General features: G+C 39.2%; 1 protein-coding gene across 1 annotated transcript in view; it reads left to right on the top strand.

Moving 5' to 3' along the window:
- The window catches only part of SYNJ1 (synaptojanin 1), a 153584-nt gene that overhangs the window by 124874 nt on the left and 8459 nt on the right, over window positions 1-20251 (top strand). The window contains 9 exon segments of the mRNA XM_006886798.1: window positions 4076-4238; window positions 8514-8723; window positions 11496-11636; window positions 12250-12288; window positions 14797-14844; window positions 16206-16244; window positions 16378-16448; window positions 18313-18421; window positions 18687-18904. Coding sequence (XP_006886860.1) covers window positions 4076-4238; window positions 8514-8723; window positions 11496-11636; window positions 12250-12288; window positions 14797-14844; window positions 16206-16244; window positions 16378-16448; window positions 18313-18421; window positions 18687-18904 — 1038 coding nt within the window.

Here is a 20251-nt window from a genome sequence, read left to right on the forward strand (position 1 = left end):
CTTGCTACAGAGGGTCAAGGACTGCAGCCTTCAATATGGATTAAGACTCAATGTCAAGAAGACAAAGATTCTCACCACTGAACCAATTGGCAACATCAGGATGGATGGTGAACAGATTAAGATTGTTCACAGCCTTAGTTTGCTTGACTCCACAGTCAACACTCTTGGCACCAGCAGCTAGGAAATTAAAAGACGTATTGCAATGGGAAAATCTGCTGTTAGGGACCTCTTCAAAGTACTGAAGAGCAATGGTGTCTCTCTGGAGACTAAGGAGCACCTGATACAGGCCTTGATCTTTGCAATCAGTTGTTATGCGTCAGAGTTGGAAAATGACTAGGGAGGGTAGAAGGAGAATTGATGCCCTTGAGCTGTTGTGCTGGAGAAGAGTATTGAATGTACCATGGACTGCTACGAAAACAAACAGGTTCATCCTTAAGAGTGTTAAACTGGGTGGCTCCTTGGAGGCAAGGATTCTGAGGCTTCGTCTGACATACTTTGGAAATGTTGCAAGGAAGGACCAGTCTTTGGACAGGGACATCATGCTTGGGAGAGTGGAGGGACAGCACAGGAGGGAAAGACCCTCTATGAGGTGGATCAATTCAGTGACTGGGCTGGGTGTGTCGGAGATAGTGCGATTGGCACAGGATAGTGCAGAGTTTAGAGCTGTTGTACGTATGGTCGCTATGAGTCGCAAGCGACTCAACTGCATATAACAACAAGTTTCTCATTAACCTAGGATAATTTTGATCCTTCCTGGATATAAAACCTTTAATAAGGTCAAAGAAGAAGGCTTGTGGGTCACTTAATTTATTACTCTTATTTCACTATATTTTACTATATAAAATGTTCAAATTTCTGATTGAAAGTAGATGTTCCAGCTTATCTGTATGCAAGTAAATTGAGGAAAAAGCTTTATTTATAAGAGAACAAAAGAAGTACACATTAATCCTTGGAATTTGTTTTATTAACGTGGGACTGTTTAAAGAGGAAAAAGCTGGACAGAAGGGCACAAGGCCATGAGCATCTCTCTTAAAGGGCCAGAGGAAGTAAGAATAACACAACCCCTCACTGCCCTGGAGCAAAAAGCATATTAAGAGCCTGTAGCCCCACCCTACGGTACTTCTAGAGAAGACCAACAGTGAGAGGTTCATTTATTCATTGCTGACTCACAGACTTAGATTATGGTGCCAACAATGGGGTTTATCAGGGATGGAAGTTGGAGAGTGGGGGAGGCAAAGCATATCATCACCCAAAATAAGTCCAGGTTTTAGCCCAGCACTTCCAAGGCACAAGTCCTCAGTAAGTCCAGGCTCCAGTTTCAGTTCAGCAGTCAAATCCACATCATTCCAAAATGTTTGCCTAAGAGCAGTTGTAAGTCAGGTTTAAAAAAGAAAAAAAGTCAGCCTTTCCTTCAAACATCTGGCAAGAACAGCCAAACTTTTAATTGTGGGCAGCATAAATGCAAGAAGCCTCAGGTTCCAGCTTGCCACTATTTGTCCACAGCAGTGCCACCATCTCTCCAGCCACCAGGGTCTTGCCCTCACCAGTGTCTTGCTGCCATAGCCTTGCTTCCGTCAGGTCTTGCTGCTCAGTGTGGAGAGCACTCTTTCACTTCAAATCACTTGATGATTTGCCAGATCATGTGTCTACAATTAAGGTAGCTGGAGATGAGAGTTTAAATGGCTAAGAAAAGCCAAGTTTTAGGCTAACACTACAGGGACATTGTGCCCACGCACCTCATTTAAGCATAGGTAACAAAATTACTATGAATAATCCCATTGAGAAAAACATTCTTTTGTTGGAAATATTCCTAACCTGTGAGTAGAATATCATTGGTAGGGCAAGTTTACATTAGTGGCTCAGTTTTACTTCTATAAAGTGAACATGTTTCAATTTTTTTCTGTCTATTTTCAAATAAATCTTAAATTTTCAAAATATGTGGTCACTAGACAAATGTACTAAAATCAGGCCTCATTTCTCTAACAGCAGACAGACAGCTTAGTAAGGGTTTCTTGAGCTTCTGTATCTGTACTGTCATAGAAAGGAAAACCTTTATTTACCACCCTATGCTTAAAAGAGTCTTAAACTGGACTGCCAAGAAAACCAATAGGTCTGTCTTAGAGAGGACGAAACCAAATTCTCCTTGGAGGCTAGGATTTTGAAGCTCCATCTCACATACTTTGTCTAGGAGAGGCTGGTCCTTGGAGAAGGACATCATGCTTGCAAGAGTTGGAGGGACAGTGCAGGAGAGAAAGACCCCAGATGAGATGGATTAATACAGTAAGTGTAGTAATGGGAATAGGTGTGTTGGAATTAGTGACACTGGCTTAGGACAGGACAGGAAGGGTTCAGAGATGCGTTACATAGGATCTCTGTGGTTCGCAGGTGACTCGATGGAACCTAACAACAACAAAAACAAAAAACATGTTTGGAGGCTCGTGTATGAAGCGGTTGAATTCTGGAAGATGGTTTCTCTTGTCTTGGTGAGGGTCTGGTGTGGGCCATTTGGTTGGTTTTTTCATTCACAATTGGGTATGAGCTGATTGGATTTGCCAGATTTAGCTAGCAATGAGCTAGGGCGCGAAGCTTCTTGGTTTAGAGTAAACCAGGACCTGGTGGGCACACTGCCTTCAGGCCTGGTGTTAATTGTGTTTGGGAGGAACATTCTTATAAGTGGTGCAGCACTGGTCCGTCAGTTTTCTACACTGAAGTAACTTGGGGTTGCTGTGGTGCTGAACACTGTGCCGCTGATGGGTCAAATGCCATAATGGCTACCCATCGGTGTTGGTGGAGCTCCCAGATTGATTCATGTTTGGAAGCAGGAGTGTCATCCACTTCATCAACCATATGCCTCTGGAAACTGTGAACATAGAGAAATGCCTATAGTTATAGTACAGAGTTCAGGTCTTTTGTTCATAGGGTCGCTATGAGCATGCTCAACTTGACAACATTTAATAACAACAAAAATACTTAAAAACAGTTTTAATATGAAAATAAACATAATAAAATATACATCATCTCAGCAGTTTTATCTATATATAATTCAGTTACATTGATTACATTCTTCAAATTATATAGTTATTCTTACAGTCCCTCTGCTTTAAAGGGATAGTCTGAAGCACTGTTTGATCTCAGTATCTACAAAGGAATTATGTTGAATTATGCCTAGCTTAGTTAACATCTACACTGTAACATGATGTCAGGCTGACATTTTATTCCAAAATAATCTGTTGGGGGACGATTTATCAACAGTCTGCGTTATGCAGATGGCACAACCCTGGTTGCTGAAACTGAAGAGGACCTGAAGCGCCTGCTGCAGAGTGTCAAGGACTGCAGCCTACAATATGGATTGAGGCTCAATGTCAAGAAGACAAAGATTCTCACCACTGGACCAATTGGCAGCATCAGGATGGATGGTGAAGAGATTGAGATTGTACACAGCTTTAGTTTGCTTGGCTCCGTAGTCAACAGTCTTGGCACCAGCAGCCAGGAAATTAAAAGGTGCATTGCCATGGGAAAGTCTGCTGTTAGGGACCTCTCCAAAGTACTGAAGAGCAATGGTGTCTCTCTGGAGACTAAGGTGCATCTGATACAGGCTATGGTCTTCGCAATCACTTGTTATGCATCAGAGAGTTGGACAATGACTAGGGAGGATAGAAGGAGAATTGATGCCTTTGAGCTGTGATGCTGGAGAAGAGTATTGAGAATACCATGGACTGCTAGGAAAACAAACATATTCGTCCTGGAAAGCGTTAAACCGGGTGGCTCCTTGGAGGCAAGGATTCTGAGGCTCCGTCTAACTTACTTTGGACATGTTGTGAGGAGGGACCAGTCCTTGGAGAGGGACATCATGCTTGGGAGGGTGGAGGGACAGCGCTGGAGGGGAAGGCCCTCATGAGGTGGATTGATTCAGTGACTGAGATAATCGGGATGGGAGTGTCAGAGATGGTGCGATTGGCACAGGACAGAGCAGAGTTTAGGGCTGTTGTACATAGGGTCACTATGAGTCGACAGCACATAACAACAACAACAACAGCATGCCAGTAAATTTTTATCTCTCTTTTTATTTAACTAGTTAATGGGTCGCACTATAACTATTACTTTAAAAAGTCCTGACTGGATCAAAACTTTAGAAGAAGAAATGAGTTTGGAGAAAATTAATGTGCCATTGCCATCGTCGACCAGCTCTACTCTGCTTGGTGAAGACGCGGAGGTCACAGCAGATTTCGATATGGAAGGTTGGTCTGTTGAACCCATATACTTCTGTAGTTCCTGATATGGTTCCTTCCCATCACTGAGGTCTTAGCAAATAAGTTTTCTAAACTTCTCCTTCTTGGGACATAAGTACTGGTATTAATTAGCTTTTATTTTACATTGTATTGTATTGATTTAGCTTTTGCCTACACTTAAAATGTATTTACCATATTGTTGTTCAAACATCCAGATGTTAATAAATGTTAGGATGTGACAGGAACTCAAATTGATGTTTTAGTTTCTTCGTACTAATTTCAAAATAAAGGAAATACATAGACAAGGTGTTGTAACCTCAGAATTTTAAAAGATTCAAAGTGATTGAGAACACCTGTATTTGAAATGGAACCAACCAGTGTATAAGTAACTATTTTAAGTTTTTAATTTGGGGCATATTATCTAGATGTAATAATTTCCTTAACATGGTTAAGAAATTTATTCCTTTTTAAATACTTTCTTGTTCTAGCATATTTTTTAATTGAAATGCATCTTGGTTTATGAAATAACTTATAATATCCTATACAGCTAAATGTTACATTTGAGAATTGAATAGCTAACAAGATTAATCTCTAGGTTTTTAGCCAGCTTCATTCATTTACCAAGTTCACTCAACAGATGTAGTCCTTGTTCTTAGGGAGCTCTGGTGACCTAGTCTGTGAGGAGTAAAACTGCTAAATCAAATGCCATGCCTCTAGTGGTTTAAATCCACCAGCAGGTCCTCAGAAGAAAGATAGACCATTTTCTCCATGCAGTTAACAGCCTCAGGAACCAGGTGGAGGGTGAGCTGTGTGTTGATTCTGACTCGACAGCAATTGAGAGAGAGAGAATCCTTGCCTTTACAGAACTCAGAGCTTTGAGTTTAACATGTAAGTAGGCAATTACAAGAAAATTATGTAAGTTCAGCAGTGAAAGAGTTTGGGAAGCATTGCTTGATCTGGAATTGAAAAATTGATGAAAGTTTCCCAGAGGAATTGAAATTTAAGCTGAGAATCTGAAGGCCAAGTAAGAATTAGATTAAAGAGAGTAGAAGAACGATCCATGAAGATGAATGCATAGAAACCTAAGGGAGAAAAAGAAGATCTAAAGTTGATTATACAAATGTAGCTTGTAAAGGGGTAAATGTAGATGGGAGGATGAAAAAGTAAGAAGTGGTGTGAAATAGGAGATTAATTTGTTTGTTTTAAATACCTTATTGTGGTTTAGGTGAGAGTGTACAGAATAAATTTGGTTCCTGTTGAGCAGGTTCTGCATATGTTGTCCTGCGGCATTGATTGCTGACCCCACACTGTGTCAGCACACTTCCCATTTCCACCCAGAATTCTCCCTGCTTTCATTCTCCCAGTTTGTCTGTCCTTTATTCCTCTTTTACTTTGCTTTTGGCTACATGCTGCTCTTTTGGCCTTCTACGATTGATCGTCTGGTTTCCAGGTGTTGTTGTTTGCATGCGTCTTCCATGTGGTGATCCCTAGGAGTGGGTTCAGTGCCAGGTCATAGGGTGTCTTAAAGCCAGTACTAGCTCTTACCAGACCAGTGCAAGTCTGGTCTTTTTGTGAGTTTGAATTTTGTCTTTTCTTTATATCTTCGTTCATTTGTTATATTCTGTTGCCATATTGGTCAGAGCCGTTGCTAGGAGTGCTCAAGTCCCATCTAATTCTTCTGGCTTCAGGTTAATAGAGACTGTGTTTCCTGCGGTGAGTTTAGTCCTTTGCAGTGATTGTTTGCTTAATTATTTGGTTTCCTTCACTCTTACTTGTTCTGGAACAGAACGAAACCCCATAGTTCATGAGTTAGAGAACTGTTTACTGTCTTCAAGAACCCTGTTATAGCAGTTCACCTAGATGTCCCCCAAGGCTGGAGTCCCTGCCCTTCAACCCCAAAATCCCAACCCTGGTTGTGACTGAGAGGTTTTCCTGACTGTACCTCTGTGCATGGAATTTGGTTTTGAACATGTTGAATTTGAAGTGCCTGTGTAGTCATTTACCAGTGTTGGCTGTTGCATAGGTGGTTCTAGTGAACAAGAGAGTGCACCTCTGATGTGGTTCTGGACTTTCAAGGTAGCTCTACAGACAGTTAAAGTCACAGGCACATTACGTTATCCAATAGGATTATGTAAAGAAGTAATAGAAATAGTCCTGGATCAGATATTGAGGAACACTGCCTTAAGCAATAGGCAGAAGATGTCTGTGTATAACAGGAAAATACAGAGGGGGTTTAAAAAGTCAACCTAGACACATAAAGACAGAATGTAGTGATGTAAAAGTCAAGGAAAGCGAGTGTAAGGTGGGGGAGCAGTCGGTGATATCTTGCCAGATGGATGAAGAGATGTGAAGACAGTGACTTGTCCTTTGGATTCAGTATGAGGGAGGGAAGTTTCTGATGACATTTGCTGGAGTAATTTCAGTGAATGAAGCCATATGGTTGGTGAAGTGGAGAGAGAGTGCCTATGAGCAGCTATTTTAAGGAAGTTTGGTTGAGGAGGGGGCTGACAGTCAACCCGGGAAGATCGAGGATCTGTGAACTGTGGTTTTTAAGTGAGAAGGGCTTGAGAATACTTAATGCCTTGTGTGAAAGTGCTCCTAGACAGGAGAGGACAAGTAATAATGGGTAATGGAAGGCAGGATAATTGATAGAACCAGGTCACTGAGGAACTGGGCAGCTTAGACCTCATTCCTTCCATCTCCTGGACCTGCCTCTGGCTCAGGGGCACATTGTTGTCGGGCTCTCTCATCTTATGACTTGTGTTTCCTCTGTGAAGTTTAGAAGCAAGGTTCTTTCTAGGATGGTACAACTCCAGTTTCAGTAGAGTTGAAAAGATTCAAGATGCAGTTCCTTTGAAGAAGAGACGAGGGAAGAGCCAACTGGAAATCAACAGGCAGCTTGGAAAGCATAGAGGAGGTGGAAAACAGCTCATTTAATGTGACGAGATCATCAGGATCCTGTGCTTTTCTTTAGCAGGAGTGGTCCAACTGAACCACAGAGAGAATAAATTTTAGAATTGACACAAGACTGGATTTTTATCGAGCCAGTACCCTGGAAAAAAGCTGAAGTAGAGAAATAGTTGAGGTGAAGAACCAAGGAATCGAAAAATAGATGTAGAAGAAAGCCAAGTCATCTTGTGGCCTAAAAGTAGGGCCTTCTGGATCCTCCTGACATCAAAAGGGGCAAGAGGGTAACTGGGAGATAGTGAGCTGAAAGACAGGAAGGTGAGGGTTACAACGAAGAATTTTAGCTTATTCCTTCAGAACTAGTACCATTTGATGGGGTAATAATGTCTGGAATGTGTATGTTGAGAGTGGAGGCATCGGTGAGCCTAAGACTGAGGCATTACTTTCACCTACTGTGGGATAGGTTGTCCTCAAGTCCTTTGATGCAACATGATAAGATCGTGATACCTAATTAGCATCTTGCTTTCTGCTCAGCCCTTATGATTTGGCTGAGATGACCAGAAAGATGAAATGTGGAAATTATGCAACCAGTTGAGGTAGAGTATGTAAATCCCTGATGGCATAAGCTTCAGAGAAACAAACCTTTTTGTTTGAGGTTAGGAAATTGATGTACTGGAACTAGAGTTAGATATCGACCCTGAAATAAATAGGGCTGAGAAGACCTCATAGGGTCAGTGTCCCACTAAAGCAAAAATGAGTGAGGAGACTGATACGGAAAGGTTTGTGACTATAGCTGTCTTCTAAGAATTTGTTTACTGAAAGGGCCAGATCCAAAGTGGAAGCATAGAAAGATCCACTGAGCATAGTATAAAGGTTTGGGAGAGAGCAATAAATATTTGTCATCACTGAAATACCAAAACCCAATCCATTGCCATTGGGTAAGTTCTGACTCATAGTGACCCTGCAGGACAGAGCTGCGTGCTCATAAAGTGTGGAAGGCTGTAAAGCAAACAGCCATACCTTTCTCCCGTGGCACAGCTGTGGGTTCCGTCAGCCTTTCCGCTAGCGGCTGTGTGCTCACCCACTGTGCTGCTTAGGAATCTGAAAGCCCCTTTTGTCAACCCAGTTCCTGTTTAGTCAGAGCCTGTTCTTGCTCTTAGATGATTCAATATCTTTATTTCTTTTTCTTTTCTGTCAGAGGTTTTAATTCTAGTTTTATACATACATATTTTGTTTCTCGAGGCCTTTGTGCTTATTCTAAATGTAATAATATGAATATGTTTATTTTGTGTATTTAACCCATTAAAACCTGCCTTAGGGAAAATATTCTCTGAGAAGATTAAAGTGCTGAAATTCTGTAACCTTGCTTTTCCTCAGGTGATATCGATGACTATAGTGCTGAAGTGGAGGAGATTCTTCCTCAGCATCTCCAGCCTTCTTCAAGCTCTGGCCTTGGCACATCACCGAGTTCTTCACCCCGGACCAGTCCCTGCCAGTCACCTACCATCACAGAAGGTCCAGTACCGTCCCTCCCTGTCAGACCAAGTCGGGCACCGTCAAGAACACCAGGGCCTCCAAGTTCACAATGTGTGTATTTTATTGTAAAGTTTTGTATTACTTTCTTTTGTTGATGCAGTTGAATCTATTTTATGGAGCCATTCATTCTTGTTTCACTTTTATAGGTATATGCTCAGTATACTCTGTTTTCTATGTGTACAAAAGAAGAAGATGTTATAGCTGATAAGCCATCATTGAAAAACATGCTAATTGTCACTGCCAATTGTTGAAAAAAAATGTAGATTCTGTTTTCTGGGTAGATAAGTTTTATCTATTTCTTAAGATTGACAGTTTTATGTTGTGATGATAGATAACAACAGCATATCTGTGCATTATCTGTTTGATAGGGGAAGCAAGTGGACACAGAGCACTTTTAAAATTGAACTTTATAGTAAATTTTTCTTCCAAAGCTAGATTTGTGTCTAGCATTTGGTACATTAAATTATTAAGTCACTGTTTACAGAGCTGGAGCTAAGAAAATCAATACCCTTCACAATAGCTAATCACAAGATTAAATACTTGGAAGTAAATCTAACCAGAAGCACAAAGGATCTTTTCAAGGAAAATTAGGAAACATTACTACTAGAAACAAAAAGAGACCTTGAGAAGTGGAAGAATATCCCTTTCTTATGGATAGGAAGACTGAATATTGTGAAAATGACTATACTACCAAGGGCAGTTTACACATTCAATGCAATCCCAGTACAAATACCAACCCCATTCTTCAACCAAATGGAGAAGGCAATCTCCAGTTTCATTTGAAATGGAAAGAAGTCCTGGATAGACAAAGCACTCCTTAAAAATAGAAACAGGGTAGAAGACATCTCACTCCCTGATTTCAAATCCTACTACACAGCCGTGGTGGTCAAGACAGCATGATACTGATACAATGACAAACACATAGATCAGTGGAATGGAATTGAGAATCCAAAAATCAGCCCTTGAACCTATGGACAACTGATTTTTTATGAGGAGATGAAATCAATTAAGTGGGGAAATGACAGCCTTTTAAACAAATGATGTCGGCAAAATTGGAAAACTATCTGCAGAAGACTCAAGCAAGATCCGCACCTCACTCCATACACAAAAACCAACTCTAGATGGATCATGGACCTAGGACTAAAACCAAAGACTATAAACTTCATTAAAGAAAAGCTTGGAGGAACTCTGGAAGTCCTAATTCACAACATAAACAGTCTTCCAAGCATCCTGAAATATCTACAACCAGAAGAAGATAAAATAGATGAATGGGACCTTCTAAGAATCAAATCCCTATACACATCCAAAAACTTCTCCAACAGGGTAAAGAGGGAAGCCACTGGGAAGACTGGGGGAAAAAATATTTGGTAATGACATGTCAAATAAGGGACTTATATCTAGAATTTATCAAATACTTGAGTACCACAACAAGATAAAGGTAAACAACCCAATTGAGAAATGGGCACAGGATATGAACAGACACTTCACCAAAGAAGACATTCAGATGGCACACAAACACATGAAGAAATGTTCAAAATCCCTAGCTCTAAGAGAGATGCAAATCAAAACAACTATGAGATATAACCTCACCCCAGTAAGAATAGCAAAATTTAACAGAACAGCAAAGAACAATATGGTGAGGTTGTGGAGAATCTGGAACCCTTATTCACTGTTGGTGGGAGTGTAAAATGGTATAGCCGCTATGGAAGGCAGTATGGCACTTTCTCCTAAAGTTGCAAATAGAAGTACCATTTGACCCAGCAATTCCACTCCTGGGAATATACCCCGAAGAAACTATAACTGTCATCCAAGCAGATATACGCACACCCATGTTTATTGCAGCTTTGTTCACAAAAGCAAGGAGTTGGAAACAACCTAAGTGCCCATCAACAAATGAATGGATAGAGAAGCTGTGGTATATTCACACAATGGAATACTATGCTGCGTTGAAAAACAAGGAACTCATGAAATATTAAAAATGAGTGACCCTGGAAGACATTATGCTAAGTGAAATATCTCAGTCACTAAAGGACAAATATTGCATAGTGCCACCGTTGTAAAACGGGACTGACTCTGGGATTGGGGGAGACTGAGAAAGATGGGATAAATTATGTATACTGCATTGAAACAGATGAGGGAGAGAACTATTTGAAAGGGATATGTGATTAGGTATTATTGTCATGACAGGAGTCCAGAAAGAAGGCTGCATAGTGGAGTGGACTTGGGAGGAGGGATTGTAAAACAATGAAAGAATTTTTCTTTTCAAAGAGAAGAGCGAACTGGTGGGGGGGAGGTTGGGTAGGGAGAAAAGTGCAACAGTGAATGAATGGAAATCCAAAGTCCCCGTAAACTTCCATTAAAATGAATAATAATTTAAAAAACCTGAAGAAAAAGAAGATCAGCAGCAACTAGGCATAGAATACCATAGCAGCCTAGTAATAGCGTGCCCAGTTGGGCTGAAATGAAAATAGTATGACAGTTCTGTGGAAAATAAGTAATTTATCACAAATCATATAGGCATTAAAGGGAAGTAGTACTTAAGAGTTAAACCAGATATATCCACGTTTGTTCCATATTTGTTGTAATTTGTCGAGCAGTCTTCTGCCTCATCCTGACTCCAGACTTGTTGGAATAAAACACTGCCTGATCATAAAAAAAAAAAAAAAATCGGTCACTGTACTATGCTTTCAGCCAAGATCCATCTGACATTAGCTAGTAATATAAATAACAAAATAGCAAATTTGATACATACACATTATAAATATGAAGTATGCTACTTTTCTACCAACACAAACTAAATTGATACTTAATAAAATTTTTTAGCTTCTCCTGTTGACACTCAGCCAGCAACTTTGCAACAAAAAGATACTTCACAGATTTTAGAGCCCAAAAGGCCGCCTCCTCCCCGCCCAGTGGCCCCTCCCTCTCGACCAGCGCCCCCACAGAGACCGCCTCCACCATCAGGTAACCATCCACTTTATGGCCATCTTTGACTAGATTTCAAATCTCCGCCACCCCATTTAAAAATGGTTTACATATTTTTAAATTTCTAGCTTCTAGATTTGATTCTTTTGCCTTCATACTAGCTACTTCAGCTTTTCTCTACAGGACATAGTAGGCTGATAGACCCAACAACAGGCAAAGGAGAATCAACTGGATTTCTCAGGCTTGTTTTCATCACTGTGCTTTTACAAGTGTGCATGATATGCTTAGTTTTGGTTTTGCTAATTTGAATTATTCTTTAGTAAGTTAGTTTTTATTTTATTAATAAGCATAAAAATGATTAGCTTACTGATTTCTTTAAAATTTATAATTAGAACTAAAGAGTATTAGTGTAATTAGTCAATATGAAATAAGTTCTTTTTTAAAAAATGTAATGTTGGTACTTAAATTATTAGAAGTAAATACATTTAAGATTATTTTTGTTTTGTTTTAGAAGGTTTTTTCCTAATATCTCAATATTGATTTGTACTTCCTACATGCTGTTTGAAATAGTGAATGCTGTAGCAAATCTCTGACACCTAAAAACTTTTAATGTCATTTCCTTTCTGCTGCGTATTTCCTTATGAACTATAAGGGGCTAGGAGTCCTGCACCGGCTAGAAAAGAATTTGGAGGTAACCATTTACATTCATTATAATATATGGGTTATGGTCCATTTATGCTTTGGAGTTTGGATCATATAACTGAAATGTAATTGGGCCTATTTAATAGAAATCAGTCTGAATGCCATTTATACTCCAAGTTAAAGATAGCTTCACATTTTCTCTATCTTCCTGTCAAGTTAAAATTAGGGCTTAATTTCAATACTGAAAAGGTCTAGTATGTGAATTTGCAGATAAATATAGCCTACTACATTATTACAGAACTTTTTCTTGACAGAGTCATTTTTATTGAAAATTACTAGCTTCTTAAAGTCATGTTAATTTCAGGAGGGATTCATGCATGTACAATGAACACAAAACATTTCACAGTATTTGCTTTGGTGTGCTCTTCTAGTGCATTCCTTTCTTTAGTAGCTGTAGATGAGTAAGATTTCTTGGGAATGAAGTTTAAAGTTATAATAAATATCTGAAACTTATCTTTTACTTTGCATGGTTTCATTATAAATTGTCATAAAATTCATGCCTCTCATTTTTAAAAAATTTGAAGAACTAAATGAGTTTCTTTTTTAAATGAGTCTATCGCTTCTTATGTATTGCTTTTGGGTTTAATCACTTTGCTTTTGGGTTTAATCACTTTGCTTTTGGGTTTAATCACTTTAATCTTACTTTGAAATTAATAAAATAATAAAAACAAACAGCATGAACTCAGTTGGAGTTCATATATTTGACACATTTTATTCAGTACTCAAACAATTTTTTTTAAAGGATGAGGCAGGTTCAACAGCTTTTTTTTACAAATCTACCTTTATACAGTGTGTATGTGAAGTTGATCTTTTTCTACTTTAGTGGTCAATCCCTAATCATAGTTCAGGTAGACTTTATTTATGTGTAGACCTTAATGACTTTATTATAATAGGAATAGCTAAGTTATTTCAGCACTGTTTTCTCATTACCATTGACTTGGAACTGACTCATAGAAAACCTTGCAGCAGGTTTTCAGAGACTGAAAATCGCACAGGAAGAGATTACTCATCTTTCTCACTGCAGGCTTCTGGTGGACTTGAACCTTTGTATTAGCAGTGCAGCTCCCTATGGCTGTGCCACCAGAGCTCCATTCAGCATTACAGGGCCTGCAAAATATTACCCATTGATAACTTTTCATTAACTTACAGAAAATGCTGTTTTTCCCTGGTTCAGAATCCTACTTACTTAATTCCCTTGATAAATTCTGTTTCTCTTTTGTTTTCATTAGGAAAACATTTTTAAATAAGTTGAATATTAAAAGATTTTATTAACAACCCAATTGATTCTTTAGGAACTAAACTTGTTTCAATTACTTCTTTTCCTAATTCTTTTATGCATAGGGTTTGTAACATATTTTTAAAAAACCAAACCAGTGGCCCTCAAGTTGATTCTGAATCAGAATAAACTATATGGTGGTGGTGGTGGGTACCATAGAGTCAGAACTGACCCATAGGTGACCTTCTGACAGGTTTTCAGAGGCAGTTAATCGCATGGGAGGAGATTGCCCATCCTACTCCTGCAGAACAGCTGATGGCCTCTAACCTAGAGCCTTCAGAATTGCAGTGTAGCTTCTTGCCACTAGGCGACCAAATCTCCCAGAATAACTCTGTTATTGTTGTTGTTATGTGCCGTCATTGAGTCGCTTGCGACTCATAGCGACCCTATGTACAACAGCCCTAAACTCCGCTCTGTCCTGTGCCAATCGCACCGTCTCTGACACTCCCATCCCAATTATACCAGTCACTGAATCGATCCACCTCATAGAGGGTCTTCCCCTCCTGCGCTGTCCCTCCACCCTCCCAAGCATGATGTCCCTCTCCAAGGACTGGTCTCTCCTCACAACATGTCCAAAGTATGTTAGACGGAGCCTCAGAAGCCTTGCCTCCAAGGAGCCACCCGGTTTAACCCCTTAGAATAACTCTATACTACATAATAATAATAGGACTGCTTCCAAGACCATAAATCTTGATGGACGCAGACTGCCACGCTTTTCTCCTTGTAAATTTGATCGCCAGCCTTTTGGTTAGCAGTTACGCATTGAGCCACTGTGCAGGAGTGCTGCCTTACATAATACAGTTTCTTAGAAATTTGAGGTGAAATTGAAACGTCATTCATGAATTTTTAAAGTTTTTTAGACTGCCAAAATTTGGTACTTTTAATAGTGACCTCATTCTCGATATTAGGAAGGAGATGATTGTAAGGGGAAAGGCTTTATTCGTTGGATATACTTTTAATTTCTTCACCAGGAGAAATCTCAGCTATAAGAGAAAAACTGCCATCCCATTTCTGTGCTTCAGGTTAAAGAAAGGAAGGGCTCAGTCTTTTATGAGGCATAGAAATTCATGTTGTTTTGTATGATACGTATCACAAGAGATTTAAAGCAATAAAAAGAGCCTTTATATAAAAGTAAGTTCAGTGAAGAAGTTATGTGCCTGCCTTTCATTCTGTATTATGGGCTCCGAAAAACATACAGCTTCTGTTTTTTTCTTTAAAAAGGTGGTGGAGCCCCTCCCAGTCCTGGGGTAGCTAGGAGAGAGATAGAAGGTAACAAGACTTTTGCATTATAGAGATTGATCTCTGATTTTGTTTCTGAGTAAAAGCCTCTCTGCTGTTTGAAGGCATATTAAATATTTTCTTAGTCCAATGTAAACTTCCCCTTCCCTTCCTCACATATACTTTGGATCTTGATGTTTTTTCCTTTCTATGTATAGTTGGATATCAACTAATTTCCTTGATGTCCTCATGTTGTGTTGTGCTCTGTTTAGTATTTGTGTACCAAAACTTGTGACATTGATTCCAGCTTTAGGCAACTCTCTTAGAGTAGGACTGCCCTGCAGGGATTCTGAAGCTGTAAATCTCCATGGGAACAGACTCCCATGGAGCAGCTAGTGGGTCCTGACCACCGTCCTCTCAGAAGCCCTGACCTTATCCCACTGTGCCACCAGCCCTCCTTTCTTTATACTTGAGTAGGATATGAAATTACTGGAGCTAGATGGCTTTCAAAGTTCTTTTCAAAATAAACTTTTAGTAACATGCAGTATTAAACCTGAACCTTTAAAAAATAGTTCTTATAAGTAAATTCGATTTAGTCTGAAGGATTCAGTGTTTGATAGATAATCTCAGATTATAGCAGCATTTTTATGTCTTAATAGTGCCAAGCTAGATTTGTTTAAAAAACCACTCAGATTGAAGGTCATTTATTAGATTACAGTAACTGTGAGATTGATACATTTCATGAAACAATTATACCTGAATTTGTTTTCAAATCCATGATACTGCCTTCAGTAGTCCCACCTACTGTTTAAAGCCATGAAAGGACTTATGTCACCCTTCAGCTATATTGTAATGTGTTGTTTGATGATAGGTATGCCTTTCAACTACCTTAGTCATACGACTTTTTACAGAAATCCTGAAGGCCTCATTATGAATTTCTTCTAGCTGTCATCATATCTACAACATAAAGTCCTAAAAGAGAGCTATTTTAGGAACCTCCTGTCCATCTTGAAAAATGCATTTCTGTCTATTGCTGCATATAGTTTGCAAGTATCTTGGGACCAGTAGTGCCACATTTTGTGACCATGCTCACAGACTGACATGTTTTCAGGGTTTATAGGTGGGAGCTGTGTTGGAAAAATCAACTTAAAAGTGGCCCCATGAGCAAGATCTTAGGCTCAGGTCTAAGCTTGTCTCCCATAAGTGTCTGTGAGTCTTCTCATTTTTCTTTCCTTTGAGCTGTTTTGTTCAAGACTGAAAACATAATTATTTCACACAATCTGCTTCGTTTTGTTATCATCTCATGCTCGCATTTCTGCTGGTAATAAAACAGCAACCACCTGATGTGCTGTAATATTACTTTATTGTTTATGGATGGCTAATTTTTTTTGTTTCACCTTCCTGCTTCAAAGCACCCAAAAGCCCTGGAATGACACGGAAAGATAACATAGGTAAAAATGTTTGAATTTAGCTTCTTAGCATTAAAACTGGACTGTGAAATAATGTGCTTGGGCTCTAAGTGCATGCTTTCATGTTTCTTTTGATGTTTTAATTTAACTACATGATCTGTTATCTTTGTTGCAGGACGAAGTCAGGCTCCACCCCAGGCAGGAATCTCTGGCCCAGCCCCTGCTGGATACAGTGCAGCCAGACCGGTAGGCAAGACCTCCCTACTTTCCAGTTCAGGTTCTAAGCCTGAATTTGCTACTGTTTGTTACCTTGGAGGAAAGAAAGAGAAAAAAAGGAGAGAATTGAAATAGATAATGTGTAAGAGTGGCATCCACTTCCTAAGCAACATGCCTCCAGAAACTTTATGAACTTTGATAAATGACTGTAGTTATAGAAGGGCTTCAGGCCTTTTGCTCATAGGGTCGCTTTGAGTGGTGCTTGACTCAAAGGCAATCAACAACAAGAAGATACTTACAACTTGAACGTTTATATTAACATACTCTTCAAAAGTATCTACGTATACTTCATCATTTGGATGTACATATGATGTGCTGAAGTAATCATGGTCACAAGGGAAATACCCTAGAGTATCTAAGTATACGAGTAGGTAATACATTTAGACAGCTTTTTATATGTTATCAGATAATTAACGAGGGCATGGACAGACTCATTCTTTAATAAGGATTTTAGTTGGATCTTGGAAAAACATTCTGGTAGAGTCAGTATGTTAACAGTGTAACGAATGTTGTACTGATTTGCTTAAAATAGGAATTGAGTGCTTTAGGGCCTTCAGAGAAGGCATGGAGAATCTGGGGTGTTGTTTTTTCAGTAGTGTATCTTCCAGTGAATTTCATTTAGAATATGGAGTAAGTCATTCCAGAGTTTTACTTCTGTGCTTATAAAAAATTCAATGTGTGCATACTTTTTAGTTGCTTGGATTTTATTCCTTTATGAACTTTAGTATCTTTTCCATCTCTCATTGGGGCAAAGTCATACAGTAGCTACAAGTAAGGGCCCTGTAGTTTAGACCTGAGTTAAGATCCTTACTCTCTTTTCTACCTCTGTGACCTTGAGCAAGTTACATACACTTCTCTATCTTTTAAGCATACATAGTAAAGTAAAGTAATACCTAGATCTTGTAAATATTTGGAGAATAAAATGGGATTGCTTGTACAGTGATTAGCACAGTGCCTGGCACATAGTAAACCAATTAATGATAACTTACAAATTAAAAGGAAGATGATAAAATGTCTGACTTATGATGACAAAGAACAGTTCACATAGCAAGTTGAAGAAGAGAGGAATTCTATCTTAGATCCAAGTATCCTGCATGGGGACAGTGCGACTCATCTGCCATAAGTAGTACATGCAGAGCAGCTGTGTGCTAGGGGACCTTCACCCCACCCCCACCCCCACCTGGTCTCACACCATTGACTCAGCACTTTTTTTAAAATTTTTTAAAATAATTTTAATGAACATTTACAGAGATTTTGGATTTCCATTCATTCATTGCTGCACTTCTCTCCCCGTCCAGCCCTACCCCCCACCCCAGTTCGCTCCTCTCTTTAAAAAGTAAAATAAACACTCTCTCCCTGGTACACAACCCCCCCACACCCCTCCCACCGCCCCAAGTACATTCCACTATGCATCCTTAATTGTGGACTCTTGTGATAACCATAAGACCCTATCATACATCACTTTTAGATTATTGACTCAGCACTTCTGTTATACTCATGATCATTGTCCTCATGGAGCAAAATGATGGGCTATCGCAGACTGGGTATGTGATGTCCAGAAGAGGGTTGAACCAATTTCCCCTTTTGTTCATTCTGCACCTTCACTGTACAGGCTACAGCCATTTGTACTAAGAAGAGTGAATATCATTTATTAATAAAAATAAGATATGGTAGATTAATGAGTATAGACAAAGCATCCTATTTTCATCCAAAATGAAAAGTTGGGGATAATATCAGATAAGAGATTAACTGTACTGGAAAAGCAGATACTTTCACAGAAACTTACATGCTGAGAATAAGCAAATGTTTCAAATGTTACCTTTCCCCTTCGTAGACTATCCCACCCCGTGCTGGAGTTATCAGCGCCCCACAGAGCCACGCTCGCATGTCTGCCGGAAGACTGACCCCTGAAAGCCAGAGCAAGCCGTCGGAAGCACCCAAAGGTAGACACTCCACTACCAATACCAGTTTGTTCTGTATTCTTTCCTTTCACTTTTTATTTCCCTTACTCAAATGTGGATACCTTTTGTTCTTTGTACTACAAGAAATAAACTAGAATGTATTATTAATACAAATTATTATCAAAAGACCTAGAATGTCTTTTGAACATTTCACTAAATGAGAAGAAAAAAAATCTGACTCTCTAGAACTAAACATTTAACATCTAAGAATGATGGATTTTCTTGCTCATCTGTTTGGGTTTGTTAGGCTCAGCTCATCTTCCAGAGCCTCTGAAGCCTCAGGCTGCCCTTCCTGTGCAGCTGCCTGGACCCCCACCTGTTCAGAAGATGCAGGAACCTCTTGTCCCGGTGGCAGCACCTTTACCACAGTCTGCCCCACAACCAGTTTTGGAAGCTCCACCTCAACCACCGCCTCGAAGCAGATCATCTCATAATTTGCCTTCAGAGTCTTCCTCACAGCCACAAGTAAGTCTCACTATTAAGTAAAATACCTCTGATGCATAAAATATAGTATTCAAACATATTCATTTTCATTGTCAACTTTTAAAAACATAAATGAAAGCTTTAATTTTTATCTATTTTTTAATATTAGCAACACCTTGATATATGACTTCAACTGATAAGTGACCTTTGAGCTTATAAAATAGTCATGTAATAAATGCCTACTTTGACTCGTGGAGGTTTTTGGAATTTATTTTGATTTTCTACTTAGAACAGGATTCTCACAGAATGAGAATTGGGTTCTTTGGGGCATTTCCATTTGATTCCTTGGCTGTATACACATGTTTAATGTTTGTGACTTTTTATATTTTTCATGCATAGTTTACTCTGGATAGTTAGTAAATTTGGATAGAAAATACAGATTTCTTTTCTTAGTGCTCAGAAGTAATAAATTAGTCTTGGCGTTCACTTCATGGAGAGAAAGGCAGATCATATCAGCCCTTAAGCCGTGTCAGTAGGTGTGGTTAATTTCCAGTGAACACAGAGTGATCCTTTTGTTCCTCCAGTGCCAGTGATAGTTCTTTTCTGTGTTGGACCTGACACGAGGACTCCTCATTTATTTCAAATCATTGTAATCATTATTGGTTCAGTTTACCTGGTTTGGACTTGCAGCAGCAAGAGGCTCATTCACCAAAGGAAAAGTCATTGGAATAATAAGCCACTTCATTAGAGTCTCCAGGAAAATGGTGCCATTGCCATAATGGGTTGAAGTCACAGGATCAAAGGAACTCTTGTTCTGCTTGGTGATCTCATGCTGAGAAAAATATTCTTGTGTTTATATACAAAGTTAGATTGATAAAGTCCATTTTGGTTATTTAACATTATGTTTTATCTTACTCTAAAGTTAAAATTTGAAAATGCCATCAAGACTAAAGAAATGTTTTGGTGGGATCCTTTAAGGACTATTTCTAAACTCTTGTTGCTATTATTATATGCCATCAAATTGGAACTGGCTCGTAGTTGGCCCTCCAGAAGGTTTTCCAAGGCTGCATGTCTCATGAGAGGAGATTACCCATCTTTCCCCTATTGGAGCAGTTAGTGTATTCAAACCACCACAGCACAGCTCCTTACCACTAAGCCACCAGCGCTTTCTACTTATCAGCTAGACTTGGCATTATCTCTACCAATAATGGTACAACCAACCAGTTGATAGAGGTTAACTGTTTTCCATCTTAGTTTCTAGATGGTAAAAGAAAGCTATCCTTTTAAGTACAATCTAATTATAACCATAAGCACCTATGGAGCAGTTAACACTGACTCATCGAATTATACATCAAATTTATGAAATTTGAAGGAGGATATATAATAGAG

The sequence above is a fragment of the Elephantulus edwardii genome, unplaced genomic scaffold (assembly GCF_000299155.1).
Source record: "Elephantulus edwardii isolate Elephantulus edwardi_28Jun2011 unplaced genomic scaffold, EleEdw1.0 scaffold00051, whole genome shotgun sequence".
NCBI lineage: Eukaryota > Metazoa > Chordata > Mammalia > Macroscelidea > Macroscelididae > Elephantulus > Elephantulus edwardii.